At 45.9% G+C, this 26,370-nt stretch overlaps 1 protein-coding gene across 3 annotated transcripts in view; it reads left to right on the top strand.

Annotated features, from left to right (window-relative positions):
- SLC12A4 (solute carrier family 12 member 4) overlaps positions 1-26,370 on the top strand; it is a 129,294-nt gene that overhangs the window by 96,722 nt on the left and 6,202 nt on the right. For 2 of the 3 annotated variants that reach the window (XM_075009112.1, XM_075009113.1), the window contains 13 exons: positions 967-1,024; positions 10,319-10,493; positions 11,346-11,464; positions 11,957-12,055; positions 12,669-12,788; positions 13,636-13,740; positions 15,574-15,742; positions 16,534-16,729; positions 17,102-17,271; positions 19,511-19,642; positions 19,726-19,833; positions 20,967-21,151; positions 22,855-22,869. In XM_075009112.1, coding sequence (XP_074865213.1) covers positions 967-1,024; positions 10,319-10,493; positions 11,346-11,464; positions 11,957-12,055; positions 12,669-12,788; positions 13,636-13,740; positions 15,574-15,742; positions 16,534-16,729; positions 17,102-17,271; positions 19,511-19,642; positions 19,726-19,833; positions 20,967-21,151; positions 22,855-22,869 — 1,651 coding nt within the window. The remainder of the gene's footprint in view (positions 1-966; positions 1,025-10,318; positions 10,494-11,345; positions 11,465-11,956; positions 12,056-12,668; positions 12,789-13,635; positions 13,741-15,573; positions 15,743-16,533; positions 16,730-17,101; positions 17,272-19,510; positions 19,643-19,725; positions 19,834-20,966; positions 21,152-22,854; positions 22,870-26,370) is intronic. The other variant, XM_075009114.1, reaches the window with a different exon arrangement.

Here is a 26,370-nt window from a genome sequence, read left to right on the forward strand (position 1 = left end):
TGTCATTAGGTTATCTCTCTTATCCCGTAACAGCCCCATACCTTCTCTGATAATCCACTTATTGTTAACATGCCTGTAGAAACCCTTCTTGTTACCCTTCACATACCTTGCCAGCTGCAGTTCCAACTGTGTTTTTGTTGTCATGATTACTGCCTGGCATTCTCCAGCCATATGTTTATACACCTCCTTAGTCAATTGTCCATGTTTCCATTTCTTGTACACGTCCTTTTTGAAGTTAAGCTGACTAAGGATTTCCCTGTTAAGCCAAGCTGTTTGTACGTTGATATAACTGAACACTTTGGTGACCAGATGGCCTTGTGATCAGGCAATGGACGTTTATTTTCTGAAGGGTCAGTCATCTGGAGGGCATCCCAGCCAAACTGTATGCAGTGGGTCACAGTCCTTCCCTAGTTTTACTGTTCCAGGGGAGCATGGAGGCAAAGATAAGGTGATCTTGGCCCACTCTATCCTGTCGCCATCCAGAGTCCCAGGGGTTTGTCAAAGTGTCCAAATGAGTTATTGATCTACACAAAGCTACACTTTTGCTGAGTCACTTCCTACCAGAATGGCACTCTTCTGTTTGGGACATGGTCACTGGCTTAAACTTCACTTGGTCTATTAATAAACTTTCAAAGCAATTTTTTTAGGGCTTTCAGCTCCCATGAGGGAGTATCAAAATGTAAAACTAATTTTATTGAAAACATTAACTATGAACCAGTCTTTCTTAAATTTCGAATTTTTGAACAACAGTTTACTTATATTTGTCTCCTAATTATTTAAAATACAAATACACATTTGGTGATGTTAACAACTCACTGTCCACATAACTCAAGTGACCATAACATTTATATTGTATCATAACCATTAACATGGCACAAATATTGAACTTTAATGATGTTCAATATTATTGCATTTATGTACCATGTCTAAATATAGTTATCTTCCTTGACATACTCCATACTCAAGACTTTAGCAGTGTATTGCTATTTGGAGCCTGTATAGAAGGTGTTGTTCTTAAAGATAAGTAAGTAATGAATGAATGTTTTACATAAAACATGTTAGGGGAGGTTGTGCTCTGCCTTTGTCCAGTGAATGAATGTCTTCACCCCTGACTAGAGCATGACTTAGGCATGTCTACATTCAAAATGTAAAGGATACTGTGGAAGAATGGTTTCTGCACTTCCCTTTTCTCTGTGGCTGGGTCTATGCTAGCAAGTTCTTTCAGAAAATCAATCACTTTCTTGAAAGAACATGCAGAGCATCTACACGTGCAATGCAGTCTTTTAAGCCAAAATCAAAAGAACATGGCTTTTCTTCTGGAAGCCCTCTTCTGCTGCTGGATCAGGAAGAGCACCTTTTTCCGAAAGATTGTTTCAGAGAAAAACATATGTAAATGTTCTGGGGGCCCTTTTTTTGAAAGAGCAGTCCTCATGGCACCGGATTTTTTGATCTCTGGCCTGTTCTTTTGAAATGAGGGTCTGTGCAGCTGCTTTCTATCAAAAGAGCAGATTAATCTTTCAGTCTGCTTCTTTGTGTGTGAACACACACTTTCAAAAGAAGTTTTTTTTTGGACGATCTTGTCCGGCAAATCTTCTTTTGAAATATCACTGTAGTGTAGACTGGCCTGTGTGATTGCTCCCTCTAGTCTCTAGCAGTGTAGGGTCTTCAGAGGAATATTTTACCTATTTTGTTTTGCATCATGTTATATTTTTTAGTTCCAAGGGATACTCAGGTCAAATGTCATTTTCTTGACATTACAGATAACTTTCTGGAAAATCCAAAATCCAGTGATTTTATTTGAACACGTAACTTCCCCTTTGCTCCCCTCTTCTCCCTGTCAGCCTCCTTACTACTAGACTTGCTGACATTTTTCCTTGTAAATGAATTATGTGATGAATTCAGCTCTTTTTTGTCCCAAGAAATTGTTTTTCTTCTTTGAGTGTTCCCTGCAAGTGCTTCTCGTAGGTGTCAGCGCATCCCTGTGCTGCAGATTGGAATGCTTTACAGAGTAGTGTTTCCCCCCCGCCGCCCCACCCTGGGTGCCACACATGCAAAGGAGCAGCCGGGGACGTCACTGGGCTGAGGAGAGAGCGCGCAGCACAACCCTCCTGACCCAACATAAAAGGAAGGAACGTCCTGTGGGATGGGTGAATGGTCACATGAAAATAAGCGTCCAATCCCCCTCATCTAGTGCCGGAATGATAGCCTGCAAAGTTACCATCTTGAATTTTGTATTGAGAATGAATCTGTTCAGTTCCCTGAGATCTAAGATAGGTCTCTGTCCCTCTGATTTCTTGGCTGTCAGGAAATAGTTGGCATAAAAACCCGGCCCCTGTGTTTATTGGGTATGGGTTCTATTGCCCCTAATGTAAGAAGTTTCTGCACTTCTGCCCGTAGAAGGAGCTCATGAGCAAACATCCATTTTTCCCACTGGAAGGAAGGAAAAGTAGGGCATCCACAGAGGTGGCAAAGAAGTGTATAGAAGTCTGTTCTCCAGCTGAATACTCAACTGGCCATCCACTGAGTGTCACCCCTCCCATGATTGGAGCCGATCCCTGAAAATAATACAAGGACCCCGACTGTATTCTCAAAGTTAGAAGAAAGAGGATAGAAAAGTCTACAAAATTTTTTTTGACTTTCCTTTTCACTACACAGACATTGCCAACATGGGGGATGGTAGTGAAGCTTATAACGGAAACAGGAATCTCAGCTGTTCCTCCTGCCTGTGTTTTTGGGGGTCAAAGCATGAAGACAGATAGGAAATGTTAGGAAAAAGATTTATAACAGAAGTGTAAAAGCAGCAGGTGTCTGCAATGGACAGCAAGCCCCTGAAATATTTTTGGCAGGGGAGGAGGGGTGCTCTGGTCTGTTGAAGTAGTCTCCCCGACTATCTTAGCACTGGGGAAGAATTTCCTCTGGCAGCAGCAAGCCCCCAAAAATCTTAGCCGCAGGGAAACACTTCCCCCTGGTGGCTGCAAGCACCACTAGTCCCTTGCAGGGGACGTTGGGGGTTCAGTGATTGGCCAGTTGAAGTAGTCTCCCCAATTATCTTAGCCTCCAGGGGAGACTTCCCTCCAGTGGCAGCAAACCCTCAAGTATCTTAGCTGCCAGGGGAGACTTTCCCGACCAGTGGCTGCAAGTCCCCAAAATTCTTTCCTCCCCTTGGACCCCTAAACGCAAGCAAACAAGGACATGGTTCTGCCTGGCAGCTTGGTCAGCACCGAACAGCAGGCACATCCTTGTATTGGGTCGGGGGCTACCCTCATGATGTGGCTGAGTGCAAGAAAGACCCCAACTGAGTGGCACCTGGGCTGGTGGGGAGGAAGAGGGTTTGTGCACAAATGTAAACTGCTGAGAAGTTTCTCAGCTTCTTATGCAAGTACAACTCCCACTACAGCCTTACTGCCTCGTGGGGCAGTGGCTGGCACCAGGCAGCACAGAAAAAAGTAACAATTGTAGAGACAGAACCACGTACTCCCTGCAGGGATATTTGTAATGGGTACATGTGCACACAGTGCTAATAGCAAAGAACGAAAGACATTTCTCAGGCTCTCATACAAACGTGAGCCCACAGCCACAGGCTTGCTGCTCCTGCTTTGAAATTCATGGTGTCCCTGTTACGTAATTCCAGTGCACCTGCAGAGCAGCGGCTAGAGCGGAGCACTGAGGGGAATTGTGGGGTACATACAGGAAACCTCTGGAGGCTAATAAATTCAATTTTAAGTTGTGGCACTTGCACACCGACCTTTAATTGAACTTTTGAATTCGAACTTGACACTATACCTGTCGGGTATCGATGATATTGTAATCTCACTATTACTGATCCTTAAATTGAGCTAATGGTATTTAAAGTGAAGACAGTCACGTGATAATATTGAGCTAACTGCCTTAAATTCGAATTTATCTTGTAATGTAGACATAGCCTTACTTAGCACGTGATCATGTCTACTCACATGTGACGTAGCTCACGTACGGGCATTTCACAGAATCATAGAATACTAGGACTGGAAGGGACCTCGAGAGGCCATCGAGTCCAGCCCCCTGCCCTAATGGCAGAACCAAGTACTATCTAAACCATCCCTGACAGACATCTGTCTAACCTGTTCTTAAATATCTCCATCGATGGAGATTCCACAACCTCCCTTGGCAATTTATTCCACTGTTTGACCACCTGACAGTTAGAAACGTTTTCCTAATGTCCAACCTAAACCTCCCTTGCTGCAGTTTAAGTCCATTGCCACTTGTTCTATTCACAGAAGCCAAAAAGAACAAGTTCTCTCCCTCCTCCTTATGGCTACGACTACACTAGCACACTACGTTGAAGTAGCCTATTTCGAAGTAAGAACATCAAAGTAGGCTACTTCGACGCGTATCTTCTACACGTCCTCGAGGGCTGGTGCTGTCGATGTTCAACGTCAAAGTAGCGACAGGGAACATCGAAAGGAGCCACCCTGGAAGGAAACGCGGAGTGTCCACACACACAAGCACCCTCTTTCAAAATAAGGGCCAGGAAAGCCCATGGACCGGGTCACAGGCTGGACTAGCCCTTCCAGGGCAACAGCAAGCTGCTCCTTGAAAGGGCCCCTCCCAGACACGCCCGGCCTGCACAGCACAAAGTCTGCAGAGCAGTAGCCCCTCTCTCGCAGACCAAGTCACAGCAGATATGGACACCCAGCAGCAGCAGCAGCAGGAAGAGGAGGGCCTCCAGGTAGTCATCCAAGGGGCAAGCGCCCTGCTAGGTGCTGCCCGGGAGGCCGCCCAGTGGTTCCTGCCAGAGGAGCCCTCCCCGGAGGCAGACTGGGACGCCCCTGACCACTGGGCTCCCCTCTTCCTCCCCTACCGGCTGCTCCCCCGCCTCTGGAGCTACCCCACCAGCTCCAATTGGTGGGAGCAGCTCATCATGTGGGAGTGGGATGATGATATGTGGATCCGGAACTTCCGCATGCGCTGGCAGACCTTTCTCGAGCTCTGCCAGTGGCTCACCCCAGCACTGAGGCACCACGACACCTGGATGCAGTGCGCCCTCCCCGTCAAGAGAAGGGTCGTAATAGCCGTCTGGAAGTTGGCCATTCCAGACAGCTATCGCTCCGTGGGACACCAGTTTGGAGTGGGAAAGGCCACGGTCAGGACCGTCATCATGGAAGTAAGGAGGCCTGGGCATGCACCCACTGGGGGGCAGGAGGGGCCGGGTGTCGGGTTGGGAAGGAGGGGCTGGGTATGGGGCTGGGAAGGAAGGGGTACCGGGGGGGGCAGGGTGGGTGGGGTACCCGGGGAGGTGCCTGGGAGGGGGGCCTGGGGGAAGGGCCCTGGGGCACACTGCACAGCCTCATGGGCGCCTATGTTCCCTCCCTACAGGTGGTCCGTGCGCTGAATGCCATGATGCTCCAGAGGGTCATCCGACTCGGGGACCTGGACACAGCCGTCACCGGATTCGCCTAGATGGGGTTCCCCAAGTGCTTTGGGGCCCTGGATGGGACCCGCATCCCCATCCACACCCCGGACCACAGCGGAGGAAGATACATAAACCGCAGGGGCTACCACTTGGGGCTGCTTCCAGGACGTGTACGTGGGCTGGCCCAGCTGCACACATGATGCCCGTGCTTTTAGGAACTCGGGCCTGTGCCGCCAGCTGGAGGCGGGGACCTACATCCCGCAGAGGAAGATCCCTCTGGGGGACACCACTGTTCCCCTCTGCCTCGTGGCGGATGCGGCCTATCCCCTCCAGTTCTGGCTCATGCGCCCGTACACTGGCCACCTCAACGCCAGCCAGGAGCGGTTCAATGCCCGCCTGAACCACGCCGCCAGGTGGTGGAGAGGACATTTGGCCGTCTGAAGGGCCACTGGAGGTGCCTCCTTGCCCGACTGGACATCAGCCTCCAAAACATCCCCCAAGTTGTGGGCGCGTGCTGCACGCTCCACAACATTGTTGAGAGCAAGGGGGAGGCTTTTGTCCAGGGGTGGACAGTTGACGCCGGCACGGGTTTCCCCCAGGCGGCCGCCGCACCCAGCCGCCAGGCCCACCATGAGGGGGTACGGGTCCGTGAGGCACTGCGGGCCCACTTCGATCAGGGAGACCCCTGAGCACCTCCCTGGCCTTCCCCAGAAGACCCCCTACACACACAGCCCGCACTGCCTGCACACTGCCCCCAACACCCGCACACTACCCCCCGCAACAAGCACGAAACCTTTTTTTTTTTTTTTCTGAAACCTGATAACTTGTTTTGTTCACAACAGAAACTGCAACTAATATACAAAAAGGGGGACAACTATATACATGGGGGCTCGGCGGACAGCTTGACCATTGGCCCGTCAGTCCGGGGTGGGGGTAGAGGTGCACGACCCCCGGTGGGTACGGCTCACGACATCCCCCCACATGTCCGCGGTCCCTGGCGTGGCCAGCTGGGGGCTAGGAGGACCGGCAAGTACGTCTGGCATGCCTCCACTGGCTGGTCTTCAGCCCCAGTGGACTCTGTGGAGCTTGCAGGTGGCGAGATGGGTGGGGCAGCAGGCGGCGAGGCGGGTGGGGCGGTAGGCGGGGGCAGCAGGCAGCGATGTGGGTGGGGCAGCAGGCGGTGCAGCGGGGGGGCCTCGGGTGGAGCAGCGGGGAGGGCGGCCCAGGGGGCAGCGGGGGTGAGAGCTGGACGACGGCCTCCCAGATCGACCCGGCTATGGCCTGAAAGACGCCCATAAAGTTCTCCCATGCCGCCCACTGCTGGGTGGACTACTGGTCAAAGCAGAGTCTCTCCTCTGCCACCTCTGTCTGCCGCCGGAGAGCTACCAGGACCTGGGGGTCCACAGGGGCCATCTCCAGAGTCCGGCGGTGGCGGGACCATCCCGCTGCCCTTGGGGGTGTCTCTGGGCGCTGGCGGTGGCTGATCTCCGGCAGGCTGTCGGGGATGACGGAAGGTGCTTGGCTGCCTGGGGCGTCGGATGCTGCAGCTGGAGAGAGGGAGAGAGGGAGGGGAAGGCTGTTAGTACAGTGCCCTGGCCCGTGGGCTGTTCCCCCCGCCCCCTCTTGGGTGCTGGGTCTCCATCCCCAGCAGTGGGTGTGATGTCCCTGTTGGCTGTCGCCATGGCATTGTCTTCCCGCCCCCAGGGTTAAGGCTGAGTGCTGTCCATGGGTCTGGGTGTTGACTGGCGCTTATGGCTGTGCCGCCGTCCTGGGACCGTACTGTGGCTTGGCGTTTGCAGGATGGGGTCCGCTGGGGGTGCATGAGGCTCCCGGTCATGTCTGGTGCCCCCGCCCTGTGGCCCATGGGGGTGTGCTCTATGGGGTACGTACCTGACCGTCCATTGCCGTGGTTGGGGGAAGCCCGGTGGGCAGATGCCCGGCTGGTGCTCCAGGAGGGGAGGTCGATGAAGAGCCCCCCCTCCTTGCTGCTGGACTCCTCCTCGGCTGTCCTGAGGGGGGGCTCCTCGGGTGCGCCTCAGGGTGCAGGGCTGGCCTACGGGCCAGACTCTAGCTCCAAGGCCTGCTGTGGCTCGTCGGCCATGGTGTCCAGGGTGGCCAAGGGGGAGGAGGTGTCCCAGGGGCCCAGGATGGCCCTGAGCTCCCTGTAATAGGGGCAAGTGGCGGGGGCGGCCCCAGACTGTCTGGCCGAGGCCCGGGCCCAGGCATACCCCTGCTGCAACTCCTTCACCTTACTCCGGACGTGATCCGGAGTGCGGGCAGGGTGACCCCGGGCAGCCAGGCCTCTGGAAAGTGTGCAGGGCTAGCATGTGTGTGTGCTGCTGCCTGCACGCTCTGAGCTTCCTGCCACAGGAAATCCAGGTCCGTGGTGCTCTAAAGGCTGCTGCACGCGGGGACCGTAGAGCCCTGCAGGGGCTGGACAGAATGTCTCAACCCCTCAGCTGATGGCCACCATGGAGGACCCCGCTATTTCGAAGTAGTGGGATGCGGATCGTCTACACACACCCTACTTCAATGTCGAAGTAGGGTGCTATTTCCATCTTCCGATGGGAATAGCGACTTCAACATCTTGCCACCTAACGTTGATTTCAACGTCGAAATAGCACCCAACGCGTGTAGACACAACGGGTGCTATTTCGACGTTGTGCTGGCTGCTTCGAAGTAGCCAGCTAGTGTAGACGCACCCTATGACACCTTTTTAGATACCTGAAAACCACTATCATGTCTCCCCTCAATCTTCTCTTTTCCAAACTAAACAAGCCCAATTCTTTCAGCCTTTCTTCATAGGTCACATTCTCTAGACCTTTAATCATTCTTATCGCTCTTTTCTGGACCTGCTCTAATTTCTCCATGTCTTTCTTGAACTGCTGTGCCCAGAACTGGACACAGTACTCCAGCTGAGGCCTAAGGTCTTCTAGTCTGAAGGTCTTCTGTTTCCCTTATATGCTTGTGTGACCAAAATCCCACTTATGAATTAGGAATGAAAAAGAGGACATGAACATGGTCAAACCTAAGCTGTCTTTTGTAAATAGAAGAATTTTGTCATGTTTGACAATCGTGATTCTTACCGTCAGGTTCCCAGCCTTGTAAATTAAGGAGTGATAGTAACAGAGAGGTAGCCATGTTAGTCTGTATTCCAACAAAACAAAACAGCAGACATGTAGTACTTTAAATACTAACAAAATGATTTATTTGGTGATGAGCTTTTGTGGGACAGACCCACCTCATCAGATCAATCACATTTCCAAGACAGACTGACATTTATAAGTACAGAGGACCAAAAGGAAAAACTACAAGGACTGCTTTGATTCCGTCAATGCTCATAATTATCTCAGGCAGGACACTTAACATCCCTCATCTCTCTGCCACCTACTTCAGTCCTATGTACTTGATTTGTCAATTTTTATTGCAAAATTTTTTCTTTCCTTTTGGTCCTCTGTACTTAACAAATGTCAGTCTGTATTGGCAATGAGATTGATCTGATGAGATAGATATGTCCCATAAAAGCTCACCACCAAATAAATCATTTTGTTAACGGTTGAAGTGCTACATTTCTGCTGGTTTTTCTAAGGAATGATAGTTACCTTAATGCTGCAATTTTCAAGCAGCGTTTCTGAAAGCAACCATAACAAGACAACCTTCTCTCAGGGGACAAGCAGTGGACAAACAGGGGAACATGAGGCTAAAATCTGGTTGAAAAAGTCTGTTATCACTGAAGCAGTCTGTATGAGTCTGGTATTTGGGATTGTACAGTCAGTTTCCACACTTCGTGGTGGTTGTTGCATGCTAAAAAAAAGAATGCAGGGCAGAAAAACTTATATGTCACTGGTTACTTAAATAAATAGACGAGCTTAGTTTCAGTGTAAAAAGTGTGGCTTTTCACCAGCTGAACTGAAATGAGTGCTTGTTTAACAAAGCAATAGAAGGTTACATCTATACTATGAGATAAATTTGAATTTAAGGCAGTTAGCTTGCTATTACCACGTGACTGTCTTCACTGTAAACCCAATTAGCTTAATTTAAATCAAGATTACAATTATTTTCAGGGATTGGATGGATTTATGGGAGAGGGGACATTCAGTGACTGGCCAGTTGAGAACACAGCCTGTTCACAGAAGCCTTGTAGTGCACCAGAAAGCCACAGACCCTCCCCTCGGCAACTCTCTTTTTCCAAAAACTTTCCCATCTTCTCTTTTGTCAAGCTTTTCAGAGTCCCTGTATTATTTTCAGGGATCAGATGCAATCACGGGAGGGGGGGGGACGCTCAGTGGATGACCAGTTGAGAATTCAGCTACAGAAGAGATTTCTGTACACTTCTTTGCCATCTCTGTGGATGCTCTACTTGTCCTCCCTTCCAATGGGAAAAATGGATGTTTGCTTAGCATGGGAGGGGAATGAGGAAAGTGCAGTGTGGGAAGATGATCTCAAAGACCAGTGAGCACACCCAGAATGCTACAGGGATGAGAGAATTGTGGGATAGATTCGCACAGTGCACTACTGCAACAGTTGATGTTTCCCAACTGAGTGTGGCAGCAGTAAGTCACCTTTGTGAGGAGCACGTGGGGAGGTGAGAATAGTCAAATTTGAATTTATAAATTCCAGAATTACAAAATCAATTTAAGAAGTTCAAATTTATCTCGCAGTGTAGATGCAAAAGAAGTGTTCTAAATAATTGAAAATAGAAGTGAATTGCCAGATGGCTGTCCTTGAAAAATGGGTGTAGACTTCTTTCCACTAGCAGTCAGCTTGTTGTAAGAGGTCACCTGGACCCTTCAGTCACATTTTTTTCCCATATTGCAGCTCGTGAATTTGCTGGAAATTTTGGGTTGTCAGGCAAAATGCTTTTTGCTGGATTACACTTGTGTAAGAGTGGAACTTTGGGCTGGCTAACCTTTCTCTTTCTTCCAGGTATGGTGATGCGGTGAACAAGAACTTAGTGGTGGGCACACTCTCTTGGCCCTCACCTTGGGTCATTGTGATAGGCTCATTTTTCTCTACCTGCGGAGCAGGCTTACAGAGCCTCACTGGAGCACCACGGCTACTGCAAGCTATAGCCAAGGACAACATCATTCCTTTCCTATGGGTTTGTAAATATTAAGGAATGAACCCTGTGGCCTAGCCAGTGGGATAGGGTTCCATTCAGGCGAAGAAGGGAATTGGGATATGTAGAGGCAGTTGGTAGATATCAGAAACCCGATCACTGAGGTGCAAGTGCTGGCTATGGTGAATCCAAGCCGCTACATTTCAAGTCCCCAGTCCTTGCTTGCAATCCTGCCTGCCCCACTATTGGCCCTGCCTACCCTTTGATCTTTTGCGGGGAGGACTGGGACAAATGGAACTGCTGAGATTGCTCCAGTCTGGACCCTGGAGAGTCGGTAATTATCTCTCATCCCTTCTTCAGTGAGTCTGCCTCAGTTAGGTTACATTGTTGAAGCAGCAGCCATATCTTCATCCTTTAGTTGCTGTCTACTGATTGCAAATGACTATTGCCTCTTCTCTGACTAGCTTCTTGCTTAATTTTGTCAAAAGCAGGGGAAGAAAGGAAGATTGGACAAGGATTCCCCACTCTAAAACTAGATTATTCACTGCCTGCCCCCATTGTAAATTGGTGTCTGTGTCTGAAAAAGCAAGAAACCAAAAACCCATAGGTGTGTATTTAAGGGAGGATTTGGATGAATATTTCTTGCATCATTAAGGGATCCAACATCAAACTCAATGGAGTAGAAATTTGAATTAGAAGCTAGCTGGACTTCTGTCCTTGTCCTTAAATGAAAGATAGAAAAATCCCCTTCTCCATGCTATCTTTGAAGTGGAAGATAGGAAAATAGATGGTATTTTAGAATGTTATTGAACATATTTGTAAACAGTGTCACATTAAGCTATTAATCAGATATGACAGTACAAATAAATAATGTTTCTTCTCTTTTTTGCTCAGGTTTTTGGCCACGGGAAAGCAAATGGAGAGCCAACATGGGCACTTCTGTTAACAACATTAATTGCTGAACTCGGAATTCTTATAGCTTCCCTGGACATGGTCGCACCAATTCTCTCCATGTAAGAAGAGTCACTGGTAAAAGCTATACATGGCACGCTTTTGAAATCTGCTAACTTGATTATCTTTTAGAATCTCTATTTTAGATATAAATACAACAGTTACTGGAACAGAATTTCCTCTTATTTAAGGACTACAAATGACTTGGCATCCATATTAATAAACACATATATAGCCATACCTCTGAAATACATTGTGAATTAACATTTTTTTTCTGCCAAAGGTGGTTTACTCTTCCATTTAGAAAACTGCATCATGTTTGATGCTCAGCAGTTGAACAGAAGGAAATTGGTTAGATTTATTTGTAAAGAGTCTCTTGTCTTTACACCTAATTTGTATTAACTACTTAGGCCCATCTTTAGTAACAAATTGCAACATTAGCCTTTTGTGGCAAAACAGATACTTGTTTTGGTGTTAAGTGCATGACATTCAAATCTTTCCATCATTACAGTTTACGGCAAATGCTAACCTGTGCTAAATTGTTCCTCCTCCAGGTTCTTCTTGATGTGCTACTTATTTGTTAATCTGGCATGTGCAGTACAAACACTTCTTAGAACTCCAAACTGGCGACCTCGATTTAAATACTATCATTGGTAAGCAAAAGACTCAGTGTATTCCTTCCAGCCCATATTCTCTGGCTTCTTGAGGGGATTTCAAAGAATGTTGTTAACCCTTCAGATGAGAAGAGGAGATTCCTCATAGAGGGGGTGTTAAGAGCATTTCCTCTTGAAGATCACAGGTGTTGGGTGTTTCTGTATGCGGCTTTTGCAGCCAGCCATGGAGGGCCTTACTCGGGTATCTCATTTCTGAAACAGTTTCTTGGGCCACCTTAGCATGGCTGAGAAGATGCAATGATTCTGCAGTGCCAAGGGGCTGTCAGGAGGGACTCAGTCCTGGCCGCTTGATTCCTTCTTTCTGTCTGTGGCAATCAAGGATTCAGGAAGAAAATCCACATTTGAGTGGAGCAGAATTGTGGTGATTAATGTGACAATAGGGTCATCCCCACAATGGAGAATTACAACAGTAGTGACAGGGGATACTGATTGCTTTTCACTGCCATATGTTCAGAAAAAAACAGGAGAAAAGATACAGAAGGTGAGGAACTTTAAAAGGGAAAGAAAATAACCAATAGGTTTGTAACTGATACTTCAACCTTTTAATTTTTTCCCCCGGGTCCTCACTGATACCTATTTTTTCCCTTTCCAGGACCTTATCATTTTTAGGCATGAGTATTTGTCTTGCATTGATGTTCATTTCATCCTGGTATTATGCTCTGGTGGCTATGCTCATTGCAGGCATGATTTACAAGTACATTGAATACCAAGGGTAAGTGTTTTCAGAAGGAGCAGGGTAAGGGGAGACTTGAACTTACTTACCATTTAATGGGTCAGCACATGACTAAGGTTTGCCTTGTGTCTATGATATAACTTTTCTTCATCAGAATATTTTTGCAATTGCTTTGTGGTGGCAGTTCAAAAAAGAAGTTATCAACTCTCAGACTGGTAGTTCAGTTGTATGACTTCATCTTCACCTGTGATATGGTGAAGTACTGTACATGGCATAGTTCATGCATAATGATATGCCAAGGAAATTTCAACCGCAGACAGGAGAGAGGAACATATTACAATAGAAGACTTCATGGTCCCCACCTGTTGTGTTTGCTTGAAATACAACTTGCATTTCAGCCCTGTGAGAACATTATGCTGTGAAGCACATCTGCAAACTTGTTGTAAAATAATTGTGATTTCCATGCAAGAGCAAGGAAGTTAAACACTCCTGCAATAATACTACGTAGCTGTTATATACAGTAAAACACTGGTTATTGGACATTCGAATAATCAGCACACTTGGACTACTGGCATGCCCAGCTGGGGCTGCCATCCATGGCCTGGTGTCTGGCGGGGGCCAGCTGCTGCAGGTCCAGGGTCTCACTGCTGCAGGGCCAGCTGACCACTTCCCAGCCAGGGTTTGTGGGGTAGAGTGGGGCCAGGTGCCCATTGCCTTGGCTGGGTTGGAGGGAAGGGGCAGAACAGGGCTGCTGGCCCCAGCTCCAATAACAAGAACATTTTTTTATCCAGCTTCCCTGAGGATGCTGAATAATAAAGCTTGTAGTGTATCACTTTTCATCAACAGATCTCGGATTATGTACTCACTATAACGTGATTCTTTGCAGGGCAGAAAAGGAATGGGGTGATGGTATTCGGGGTTTGTCGCTCAGTGCCGCCAGATACGCTTTGCTAAGACTGGAAGAAGGGCCTCCCCACACCAAGAACTGGAGGTAGGCATCTTGGATATGCAAAATGCAGTTTTTGCTGAGCCCAAGACTGCATGTACAACATTCAAAACAATACCTGCAATTTACATATAAGGAATTAGCTTGAGTCTGGACAAGGAGCTTTACAGTAAAACCCTGAGGTACATGCACTCAAGTTGCATATATCTTGGGTTAATACAACTGCCGCCCCTGACAGGGGTGGTTTCCGTGTCCCTGGGGACCAGACGATGGGCTGGTTACGGGCTCCAAGCCTTACTGTGGGAGTAGGAGAGTTGCAAGCCAGGCTTCAGTTTCCCATGCTCACAGGAGACCGGAAACTGACCGGTAAGATGAATTTTCATGTAACTCGGGGAGCCAGGAAACTGCTGTGATGGTCAGTTTCCTGGCTCCCTGAGTTATGCAAAAATTCGACCTGTAAGGGGTTGCCAAGAACATGGCCTCCATGTAAGTTGGGGATCCACTGTACTATCTTTACAAGACAAGAGAAGTTTAAGAACTCAGTCTTTTTAATGGGAGTGAATGCATGTGAGTAAGTCTTCAGCTCTTAGTGTGACATGCATGCAACCCATGTCAGATATTCCATGCTCCATGCTGGTGGGAGGACATATGGGTCTGCAGAAGTAGAGGAGTTACACATCTTGTCTTGGATGTGGATGGAGTCTTGATTTAGGCTTTGTATAGGCTAGTTGAGGAATGACACATAAGATCTATTATGCTAGGGATGCAGTGGCCCTAATATTCTGCAATAGTGGCACAGAGGTTGCTGATGTGGCTCCAGCTTTAAAGCTGGACTAGTGGTCAAGGATTTCTCCCTCTGATCTCTGTCCTTGAGATGCATAAAGCCAGATGCCATGGGCAATATGAATTTTGCTCTGCGGGAGCTCAGTTCTGCATTCAAGCAGCTGGAAAACTGTAAGACCTAGGAGGCTGTGAAATCCTTATGAACCGAAAGGTAAACTTGCACTCTTTCATGACTTTCATCTCTAAAGCGCATAAGCCTATCTAGTCTATGCTGTCAACTAGCACTAATGCATAGGGATGCTGAGTGTTCTTCCATCTATGATGAGGCATAGAAGTCTACCTTAAACAATAGTGTTCTGTTACTCATAGCTGAATGTTGGGAAAAGAAAATCCAAATGTTGGCAATGTCAGACTGATATTACATGTATCTCACATGTCAGACGAAGGGGAAATTCTTTTGTTCATTTGGATTGTAATCTTAATTCCCACATGTTGTTACACAGTATCTGCATAGACCTAGAATAGAGCCATATTGCACACTTGTACTATGCAATGTACTTTGTATCAGGCAGACAAGGGGCTGACAGCCAACTTGAGCCCTCAGGCAACGTGGAAGGGGGCTGAACTCTGCACTCCCAAAAGGGACAGAGCCAAGGGCAGTGGCACTTGGGACTGTGGCGTTGGGCATGCATAGTTGCATGGAGCAGCATTACCAGCACTTCAAAGGGGCCTGATGTTTTGGGCCTCCTCAAAAGCCCAGGCCCAGAGGCAACTACCCTCTTTGATCCTCCTTTCCCATCGTTGACAGGCCTGCAGGCAGATTGTTGAAAATCAGTGTAAGTAAAATGCTAGTGCAGATTTCTTAGGCTTGTTAGCATTCTTTCTTCAGAACCAAAAGAAAGAAGATTCTAATCTTTTTTGTCTAAAAAAATAAAATATTGAGGACTGTACTGTAAGTGTATATGGTATTGAGATAGTAATTCACTATTGCTGGTATCAGCATTAATATTACAGCATAATTCAGATAACTAGTGAAGCAAACATGTTTTTAAAAGTTTTACAAGAATAATCTGATGGCTTTTTCTTTTCTTCTAGGCCTCAGTTGCTGGTGCTTCTAAAACTAGATGAAGATTTGCATGTGAAGTACCCAAGGCTGTTAACATTTGCTTCTCAGCTGAAAGCTGGCAAAGGTTTGACTATCATAGGGACGGTGATCCAAGGAAATTTCCTCGAGAGTTATGGAGAGGCCCAAGCTGCTGAACAGGTGTGTGCTGTACACACTGGCATATAATAGTAGTTTTATACAATTGTCATGAATGTTTAGTAAACTTTGTGCAAAGTAAAGCAGGCTCCGATAAAGCAAAGCTCTTAAACACAAGCGTAGTAAGTAGACTGCCTGTTGACCATAGTGCTTAAGGACACGCGTAAGTATGCCACTGACTTGGCATGTAAAGATGTAAAAAGCACGTCATGGCTGCTGCTGCATTTTGTTGTACATCTGATATGTGTGCATCTGTAACTCCTTTAACGGGACAAATTGTCATGGACAAATAAAGTTTTATGATGTCGACTATTCACAGAAGTGTTCTATAATTTCCTGAACTGCTCACTGTAGCTGTCAGTTTATTGTATTTTGCTTATTTGATGGAAAGGTAGAAGACACAGAGAACCCTTCCTAATGCTTAGTCATTTACACCTGTTTAGTCACAGCATATCATGACATTCCAAGGCCATGCCACCCTCAGTAGCCCTCCAAAAGATGGGACATACATGAAATAGTTTTCCATTTTTAAGTATCTGTGGGATAAGAGCTTGCTAAGCATGAAATTATTGTTCTGTTTATATCTTGCAGCCTTGTTATAAAGCCTTAACATATACAACCTTTATACCACATATGATTCTACTGCCTTTCATTATTCAAAATAGGACAGTAAAATTTTGTTCTGGATGAATATATGCAAATTATACCATGAACATTCATCAGATATGGTGGATATATGGGGTACCCCTTTTAATGGGGTACCCCATAACTTTCCCTCCTTGCCTCTCTTCCAGACGATCAAAAACATGATTGAAATTGAGAAAGTAAAAGGATTTTGTCAAGTAGTTGTAGCCACTAAGGTTCGAGAAGGAATTGCCCACTTAATACAGTCTTGTGGACTAGGTGGCATGAAACACAACACTGTGGTTTTGGGATGGCCATACGGCTGGAGACAAAGTGAAGATGCAAGAGCCTGGAAGACATTTATAGGTTAGTTGTAATATATTATCTTGTTAGATATCTGGAATCAAGTTCTGTGGTTTATTCTGTGCACACTGTACTTTTGATGGAATAGGTTTATTCTGCAAGGTCAGCATTCCTTCCTTATTGTTTGTATTAATAGTAACAAAAGAACACTAGGAAAATCATGGCACCTATTGACTGGTGTAAGTCTCTGAGCCATTACAAATAGTTTTTCATACACATAATCTTTTCGGTTAATAAGTGGTATAGTTACACAAAAGGAGTGAATACATATCTGTGTTTAATGTGAATGGGGATATTATGGGTTAGTGGCACTTGCTCACTGAATAACGTGACAACATAGAGAGGTGACTGTTGGTTTCTTCCCCTTCCCTACAGATACTGTGCGTTGTACAACTGCTGCCCATCTGGCTCTGTTGGTGCCCAAAAATGTGTCTTTCTACCCCAGCAATCATGAACGTTACAATGAAGGCAACATTGATGTGTGGTGGATTGTGCATGATGGAGGAATGTTGATGCTTCTTCCTTTTCTACTGAAACAGCATAAAGTAAGGATGAAAAGAGCTGGAGAGCAAGTTAAGCTGCCTACTGCTTTTCATGCTTCAGTGCAGGGTGTGAAACAGATAGTGAAGTGAAGTGAAGATTCCCATTTAAGCCTATCTGGGGAAGATTTGGGGGATTTAGAATTAACCTTCAAGCTGTTCTCCCAGGACATTTTTTTCTGTATTATATATTCATAAAAATGGTTTTGACCTACATGTAAATTCTGCTTTTGTACAATACATTTTTGCATTAGCAGAATGTATTTTTCTTGCATGATCAAGCAGTCTTGACCATACAAACTTGGGCATCTTTTTCTTTTTTTTTTTTTTTTAAACAAAAAGGGTTCTGTAAATCTTGCATTGCATTTTAGCTTTAACTAATGAAAAGGCAAAGCCCTGAAGCTGAGTTTGAGACTCACTTAATCTTCTGTTGTTTGCTCTGTAGAATTAATAAGTGTATCATAAATTTGATGATGATGTACCATAAAGGACTCAGCAGACTGCTTATGGATACCATTTGCACAATGGCTATAGGACCTAACAAGTGTCTTAATTACTTTATATTTCATTATATGTATACAAAAGGGAAACGGAGTCAAGTTATGTAGCAGGTGTTAAGTAGGTGGTTGCTGTACTATTTAACCAAAAAAAGAACTCATTTGTAGTAATTTAAGAATTTAAATTTAATTTAATAAAGTCAGCATGCTCATGAAGGTGAGGGACTATAATAGTGCTCTTAGTACAGATGGTTGAAGAAACACTGTAGATTTTGAAAACCATGGATATATTTTTAATCAGATTTGATTATTTTGGGATATTATGAGCAGTCAAATGAATTGAAAACCTGTAATAAAAAAGCAATGAAAACTTTACACAAATTAACTGGAACTTGACCAATTTGAATGCTATCTATAATGAAGAAAGTTGTCCTTCTCTCTTAAACGGGTTCCCAGCCTTTTCAGTAACATGGCATACTTCAATGAGTCAAACAATTCCATGGCACACCCCCTTTTTTAGCTGAATTGATTGCTTGCTGCCTGAGCCCCAACTGGCGTGGTGTCATCAATTTTCCTCCAGGGTCATTCTTTGCAGAGCCATTGCAAGGGGAAATTGGCAAACCCACACCTGCTGAGACTCAGGCAGCCTCTCTGCTTGAGCTTCAGCTGGTGCATGTTCATCAAATTGCCGCCTCCCACCCCTGTGGTGGCTCTGCAGAGAGCCACAGAGAGGGGAAATTGATGAAATTTCGTGACACTGAAAAATGACAAAGAGGGAAAGCCTAGGTCTCCTTACATAAAAAAACATCTGCTAGCCTCTTTTGTTACCATGCAAAATGCTTAAAACAAGATGATTTTTAAAAATCTATAGTATATTTAAAAACAATACAGAATTTGGGACCATTGTGCCGAAAATGTTGAGATTTTACAATACAGTGCCCTTGGGTTTTCTGAGTGGTATGGCGGGGGGGCTTTTAATTTTTTTGCAACTTCGCCAGTTTATCCACTGCAGCTAAGCTGTAGGATGCAAGCATATTGAGCTGGTTGAAGCCACTTCTGCCTGTAAAGTCACCTGATAGAGATAAATATCAGAGAAGTAGCCGTGTTAGTCTGTAGCTTCGAGAACAACAAGAAGTCTTGTGGCACCTTATAGACTAACAGATATCTGTAAGGTGCCACAAGACTTCTTGTTGTTCTGATAGAGAGAGGAAACTTTTCAGCTGATATAATAGTCATTATTCATACTGTCATGAAAAGAATGCTAGGAAAAAAACCCTCCTCCTCCTCCACCCACAAATATTTGCATATAACAAACACATTAGTGTGTGCTAAGTTTATTTTTTGTTGAAGTGTAAAAGAATATGAAGATCATACAATGCTCCAGAGGAATGAAATATGTCTTTGTAACACACTCACTAGGAAATAGTCTGGGGGAATGAGTAATGTTTTATTTAGGTATCCCCTTTATTGAGGTGTCCCCTTTCTCTCCTCCCCCCCACTTTACATTAATGGCTCATTACCCCCTATTTGTTAAAACCGTGGTTGATAATCATACCTATTTGTCACCACAGTGCTTCAACAATGCTTCTAAACTATGCTGTGTTTCTATGATGGGAAAGTCAATAGTATGGATGTGTTTAAAAAGAAAATCCACACAGCCCAATGTAACCACCACATTGGAAAATAATGGTGCTGTATTCATTACAGTTCTTTTTTGTGTAGAAAAGAGAATTTCTATTTTCACATAGGTCTGGAGAAAGTGCAAAATGAGAATTTTCACAGTAGCCCAGATGGACGACAACAGCATTCAGATGAAGAAGGATCTGGCTACTTTTCTTTACCACCTACGCATAGAGGCAGAGGTAGAAGTGGTAGAAATGGTGAGTAATCAACCCTACATCACCTCAGTGTTTGATAGTAAATTATTTTATTACAAGGAGGAATATTTTTCTTATTTCTGCAGCAAAACAGTGATATTTCAGCTTATACCTATGAGCGGACACTAATGATGGAGCAGAGATCTCAGATGCTGAGACAAATGAGACTGACCAAAACGGAAAGGGAAAGGGAGGTATGTCATTCTTTATAGCAAGAGCTAAGATCAATGAATCCATGCGCTGTTCCTAGTATTCATGAATTAATATCCAGAGATCTCCAACATCTTGAAGGAAATAAACATTTACTGTTGCCTTTTCTGTTGCTATGTCTGAAAAGTAGGTTTATTCCTGGTGGTGAACACCTCAGCCAGGGGTGCAAGTAATTTCCTGGACTTACGTGTATACCGGTGTTCTTGGCAAGGTGGGGAAGAGGAGGCCTTCTGGGCCCTTGGAAGGAGAAATGCCTTGGGCAGAAAGGATGGGGTGGTGGTCAGACTTCCCCTGCCAGCCCTTCATGCCTTTTGCTGTAATGGCGGTAGCTAGTGGCTGGGACTCCAGGGTGCCTTTTAAATCCCCAGGCAGCTGCCCCTTTTGCTCCCCTCCCACCTCCGCCACATCAGTGACCCTGGTAGTAGCATCCAGCAGTGCAGCCTTACGACAGGGCTGCCAATGGGTTGGGGGTAGAGGGGAGAAGAGACAAGCCCACTTTCAGCTCTGATCTCAGCTACACTCACGGAACCATGCTAGAAATGCTCTGTCCTAGGAAAGAATCAACATGGTGGTCATGTAATCTGTAAAAAAGCCTTTTGTGTGTTTCGGTTTATAATTATACGATGTTCAATTAGTTTAGAACATAAGTCTCAAGAGGCTTCTTGTAAGTCTGAGGAGTTTCTGGTATTTGTGTATCCTGGGTTTTTCCCAGGTCATGATGCATTTTGTTTTCCTAGGGTGGGATTATGTCATGTCTTGGATTTTGGTAGAGCAAGGCAACTAGTTCACTTGGCCACAAAATCTATTCAGTTTGTGTCGTACCAGCAGAACAGTTTTCATCAGCTTGAGGTCATTTTAGACTGCCATGTCCTGTGTTACCTTATGATATCAAGTTTTCTATTTGTCTGTATAAGGACACCCCAGATGGCTGCAAATTCTGGTTGACTCATATGCACTGTAACCCCATTTGCTCCTTGTCAGTGAACTGCTCTGGCTCTTCTGCTGAACACAGGTGAAGACTGCAATGAAATGAGAGCTATTTAAGAGGGGAAAGGGATCCAGGAAAGATCAAATTAATCTGTGAATGTTCTCAGCTTGCCATTTTAACACTTCTCAGGCTCAGCTGGTAAAGGACAGACACTCTATAATACGGTTAGAGAGTCTGTATTCAGATGAAGAAGATGAGGGAGAGACGGTACCTGAGAAAATTCAGATGACATGGACAAAAGACAAAAGTGAATCTGAAAAATGGAACCGGAACAGTGCAATGGAAAATTTCAGAGAATTGATCAGTATTAAACCGTGAGTTTCATTATCTCAGACAACTTTGAGTTAAAGTCTGGTTGTGCTGGCTGTCCACTGTACACCATCCCTAATGACAAAATAACTGACTTCCTTTAAAAAATGTGTTATTGCTGCACAGGTCTTGCACTTAAACGTTTCAGGCTTTTGTAGCGGAAAGTCAGCAGAGTTAGTCACTGTCATGGGGTGGGACCCACCACGCAGCACCTCCTTCTGGTTACCCTGCAAATTAGCTTAATCTTCAGCAGAGCACCCTAAACTGGCTTATGCATGGTGTGTTGTCGCTCCATACCTTCTCCATACTCTGCTGTCAGGACTCGTGGGACTCCCCGGATTATGATGTCGTCTTCAGGGTGCTGCTCTCCAGCAGTGCTCACTTAAGTCTCTGACTCCCTTCTGGGACTTACAGCAGTCCGGCCTCTATACACCCACTACTAGTGCCGGGTGTAGCCTCAGTCTAGCTCCTCACTTCAGGAGCAAGCCACAGTCCATATGGGCTACTCCTCAACATGTCTAGGGTCGATATAAGGGAAAAGGAGAGGGACTCAGGCCGTCCACTACTGAGAGTCCAAGCCCAGGGACCTTCCAGCAGCAGCCTTGTCCTATCCTCTACTGAGAGTCCAAGCCCAGGGACCTTCCAGCAGCAACCCTCCTCCTCTCTCCCTTGACTGCCTTTCACTCCCTGGGCCACTTCCTAGTGACCCCTTGCACCTTCCTGGCTCTCTTATCAGGACCAGCATTCTGGCAGATGTCAGGCCGGAGCCACTCTCCTGCTCCTCTGATTCTGCCCAGCACACCTCAGGTGCTTCCTGTCTTGTTGGCCTTGCACCTTCCTGTCTAGGACCCAGCTGACTCAGCACTGAGCAGATCCTTCTATATGGGGCTGCTCCAGCAAGCTACCCTCTGATTGATTTCCCTAGGAGTTCTTTCCTCATTGGCTGAGGTGCTGCACATGTTCCCTCCAACCTGCCTTAACCCCTTTACGGAGAAGTGGGGCCTTCACCCCACTACAGTCACCCAAATGCACAGCTAAGATTAAGGGTGGGATGTGGGTATGAATGCTTCAAAAGGTCTCATAGTTCTAGAATTGGCAATTTAGTTGTGGTTTTATGTAAGCTAGAAGAATTATTTGTGTAATATCTGACTATGGTTACACTGATCCAAGCCACCGGTGGCAGTATGTAAATGGCCAGTCTTGAAAGTGCAAATGCACACTCATTAGCATGTTTGCTCACTGGCAGATGCTGCCACCAGCACAAAAAAGGCTGTGTAAATGTGGGTCTGCCAGCGAACTTGGGTCTGGTGAAAAAAATCAGGTAGAAGAGGCTGCCGACAAAAGGGAGGTTTCGCCAGCAGACCCACATTTACACAGCTTTTTTTGTGCCAGTGGCAGCATCTGCTGGTGAGTGAATAGCCAAAGAAGCAGCCATGTGCATTTTTGAGACTGCCCATTTGCATGCTGCTGCTGGTGGTTGGGGTCAGTGTAACCATAGCCTACGTGTTCTGTAGACCATCCAGCACTAAGATATTGGCAGATGATTATATAACTCACTGTTGAGTAACACAGAGAAAATTCTTAAATATTTGAAATTCTATTCCTTGGTATAGGAAATTCTAGTATATTTTACTGTTAGAATCTATAGAACTTGAGATTGTATTTAAATTTAAACTGATGCACTCTTCTCTCCTTTTCATGCTTTCAGGGAGTGGGAAAACCTGTAAGTTCATTTGCTAATTGTTTAAAAATGATTTTCTGTGGTTGGGAGTGGGAAGATTCTCCCTAGCTGAAAGGGAATGACATTTTTTTAGTCTACAAGTGATGCTGTACATTGGGCCTGATCCTGCAAGCTTGAAGTTGCCATTGTTTTTAACAGGTACAAAATTGAGTCCTTAATTCTTAAGACAAATAGGTGTGTTCAGAAATAGCATAAAGCAAAGGGTCCATCTACAAAGGAGTAAAAGCCCTGTGGCATGCCTGTGACTGGGGCAGCTGACTTGAACTTGCAAGGTTTGGGCTGCGGAGCTAAAAATTACTACATAGATGTTGGGCTGGATCCTTTATACTCCCAGGCTCCCAGACCTGAGGCTCCAGCCTGATGTCTACACAGCAGTTAAAGGGTGAAGTGTTAGCATAATCAGAAGTGTTACATCCTCAGACCAAACAGTGATTTGCTGGTCATACAACAGAAAAATCCCAGTGTTGTTAGTTGCTTTTGGTGGCTGGGTAAACCATTCCTTACATGCATACACCACAGTTAGTGGCATATTCCCAGCTCTCTGGATAGATGCCAGTTTTAAGGGTCACTTTAAACATTTAAAAAATGCTCACTTAAAAAAAAATAATAATAATAATAAAAAATACCACATAGACGTAGCCTGACATCACAAGGAAAGTATTCCAAACTGGGCAAATTGCCCAAGGCTGTAAATCTTGCTCCTTAAATGGCTTTGTGCAGCACCACCCTCTCTTGGTAAGGCAATGCAAATGAGTCACCTCAGGGTATCTGCCACTTCCTTCATGTTTTGGGAAGATTTTTCCCCTAGAACAGGTGTCCACAACCTACGACTCCAGAGTCGCATGCGGCTCTTTCAAGAGTCATTTGCGGCTCTGGACACTGCCATCATTGACTCCTCTTGTGGCTCCCTGCCCTGCTGCCACTGACACCAGAGAACCAAATGTAATTGGTTCAATGGCTGGCAGTGCGGTGGGTGGGATCTGGCTGTTTAACCAATCAAATCTAGTCCCATTATCTTAGTGATAGCAGGGCAGGAAGCCGTCCTTCGGTTAGGTGCACGTAGCCACCAGGTATAGGCTCTCCACCATCTGAGCACTCCCATCCGTGCCAGGAAGGCTGGAGCCGCTGCATTGTGCTCCTTCCCAGCTGTAACTCAGGTAAGGGGCTGTTTTCAGGCTGGCTGCATGGGTTCCCTCTACCCTGTGCTCTGAGCACAGCCCCGGGGAGCCAGCTCCACACACTGTGTGCACTGTGACTCCCCCACCTGAAAGTGCCCCCCACCCCACCAGCTGCAGCAGGACCTGGGGTCAGAGGCCCTCACTCCCTGGGGGGGGCTCCACTGCACTGCGATGCCTGCTGTCTGGCTATGCCGCTGTACCCAACTTGCTGACAATAAACAGAGCAAGCACCATGGGTAGGTTAGTCCTGGGGGCCAGTTTGGGGCTGCGGTGGGTTAATTCTAGAGATGTGGGGGACAGGTTTGAGGCTGAGAGGGGTTAAGCCTGGGAATTGGGGGGTGGGTTTGGGGCTAAGACGAGTTAATTCTGGGGATGGGGGTTTGTGGGATATGGAGAGGTAAAGCTTGGGGTTAAGGGGTGGATTTAGGGGCTGAGGTTGGTAAAGCCTGGAGATGGGGGGGTGAGCTTGGGGACCGAGGGAGTAGAACTTGGGAATTGGGGGACGTGGAGTGTTGATGTGAACATTGCTCCTTCCAACTTAAGAGACTGTCCCCAGGCATACATAGCATTTTCCTTGTCCTCATTTGCTCTCCAATCCAGGGGTGAAAGTAACTTAAACTTTCTAACAGGTACAAATCATTGTGTGTGCACTGTTCTTAAAATAGGGGTTACGAAAAGTACGGTTTGATGTTATTTGTTAAGGACTGTCTCATACTCACATACATTGTGGCCCTTGAAGTATTGTTCGGACTGGATTGCATCCTCAGCAAGTTTGCAGATGACACCAAGCTAGGGGAAGAGGTAGATATGTTGGAGGGTAGAGATAGGATCCAGAGTGACCTGGATAAATTGGAGGATTGGGCCAAAAGAAATCTGATGTGGTTCAACAAGGAGAAGTGTAGAGTTTCTGCACTTGAGACGGAAGAATCCCAAGCACTATTATAGGCTGGGGACCGACTGGCTAAGCAACAGTACAGAGGAAAGAAACCAAGAGATTATGGTGGGTGAAAGGCTGGATATGAGTAAACAGTGCGCCCTTGTAGCTAAAAAGGCAAATGGAATATTGGGCTGCATTAGGAGGAGCATTTCAAGCAGATCTAGAGAAGTGGTTGTTCCCCTCTATTCGGCACTGGTGAGGCCACATCTGGAGTGTTGTGTCCAGTTTTGGGGCCCGCAGTATAGAAAGGATGTGAATGTGCTGGGGCAGGTCCAGCAGAGGGCAACAGAAAGATTAAGGGGCTGGATCCTATGACCTATGATGAGAAGATGAGGGCTTTGGGCTTGTTTAGTTTACAGCAGAGAAAACTGTGGGGTGATTTAATAGCAGCCTTCAACTTCCTGAAGTGGTGCTCTAAAGAAACTGTTCTCAGTGGTGACAGATGGCAGAAGAAGGAGCAATGGTCTGAAGTTATAGAAGGAGAGGAGTAGGTTGGATATTAGGAAAAACTACTTCACCAGGAGGGTGGTAAAGCACTGGATTGTGTTGCCTAGAGAGGTGGTGGAATCTCCATCCCTAGAGGTTTTTAAGTCCTGGCTTGATATAGTCATGGCTGCAATGACTTTGTTGGGGTCGATCATGCTTGAAGCAGGGGGTCATCCCTTACAGCCCTAGGATTCTATGAGTCTATGATTTTGTAATTGAATTTGAAAAAAATGGCTCTTCTTGCTCTTTTGGTTGCAGACCTTTGCCCTAGGAAATGTCACAAACATGTAACGCTGCAAGTCATCAAAAGATGGAAACAAAAAATAAATTGACTTCTAAAACAGGAAAAAGAAAGTTTTCAGAAAAGAAATGAGTTCACTATGGCCTGTTACAATAATTTTAGCATGTATAATGGCTTCTTATCTATACCCCTTCTGTAAAATAACAGCTTTTCATGGACAATATCAATAGAAATTAAAAAAAAATCTTATCCAAGTTACAGAAACAAATTAATTTTCCCTTTAGGTCTGCATTTTCCTGTCTTTTGTTTTGTTCACCCGTTTTAACGAAACTAGTGGTTAATTGCCTATTGGAAGGAGTTATCTTCTGGCTAAAAATGACTCCCTGACTCTCCAGTTTTTGTTCAGCATGGACTGATGTGATGTGATCATATTTTCAATGTAATAAAGGCATTTTGTGAGGATATGAGTGGTTTTCAGCTCAAACATCCACCAGTGCACATCCTAGACATGTGGTCTGGTGTTGCTGTCACCAGTTTGGGTCGTTTACGAGGAGTGGGATTCTTAGCCGGTGGCCGGGTAATGTGCGGTGAGGTACCAACTATGCCCTTGTTACCATCCGAGTCTTTAACTGCTGGAGCTC

Source organism: Carettochelys insculpta, chromosome 14, assembly GCF_033958435.1.
Source record: "Carettochelys insculpta isolate YL-2023 chromosome 14, ASM3395843v1, whole genome shotgun sequence".
Classification (NCBI taxonomy): Eukaryota; Metazoa; Chordata; order Testudines; family Carettochelyidae; genus Carettochelys; species Carettochelys insculpta.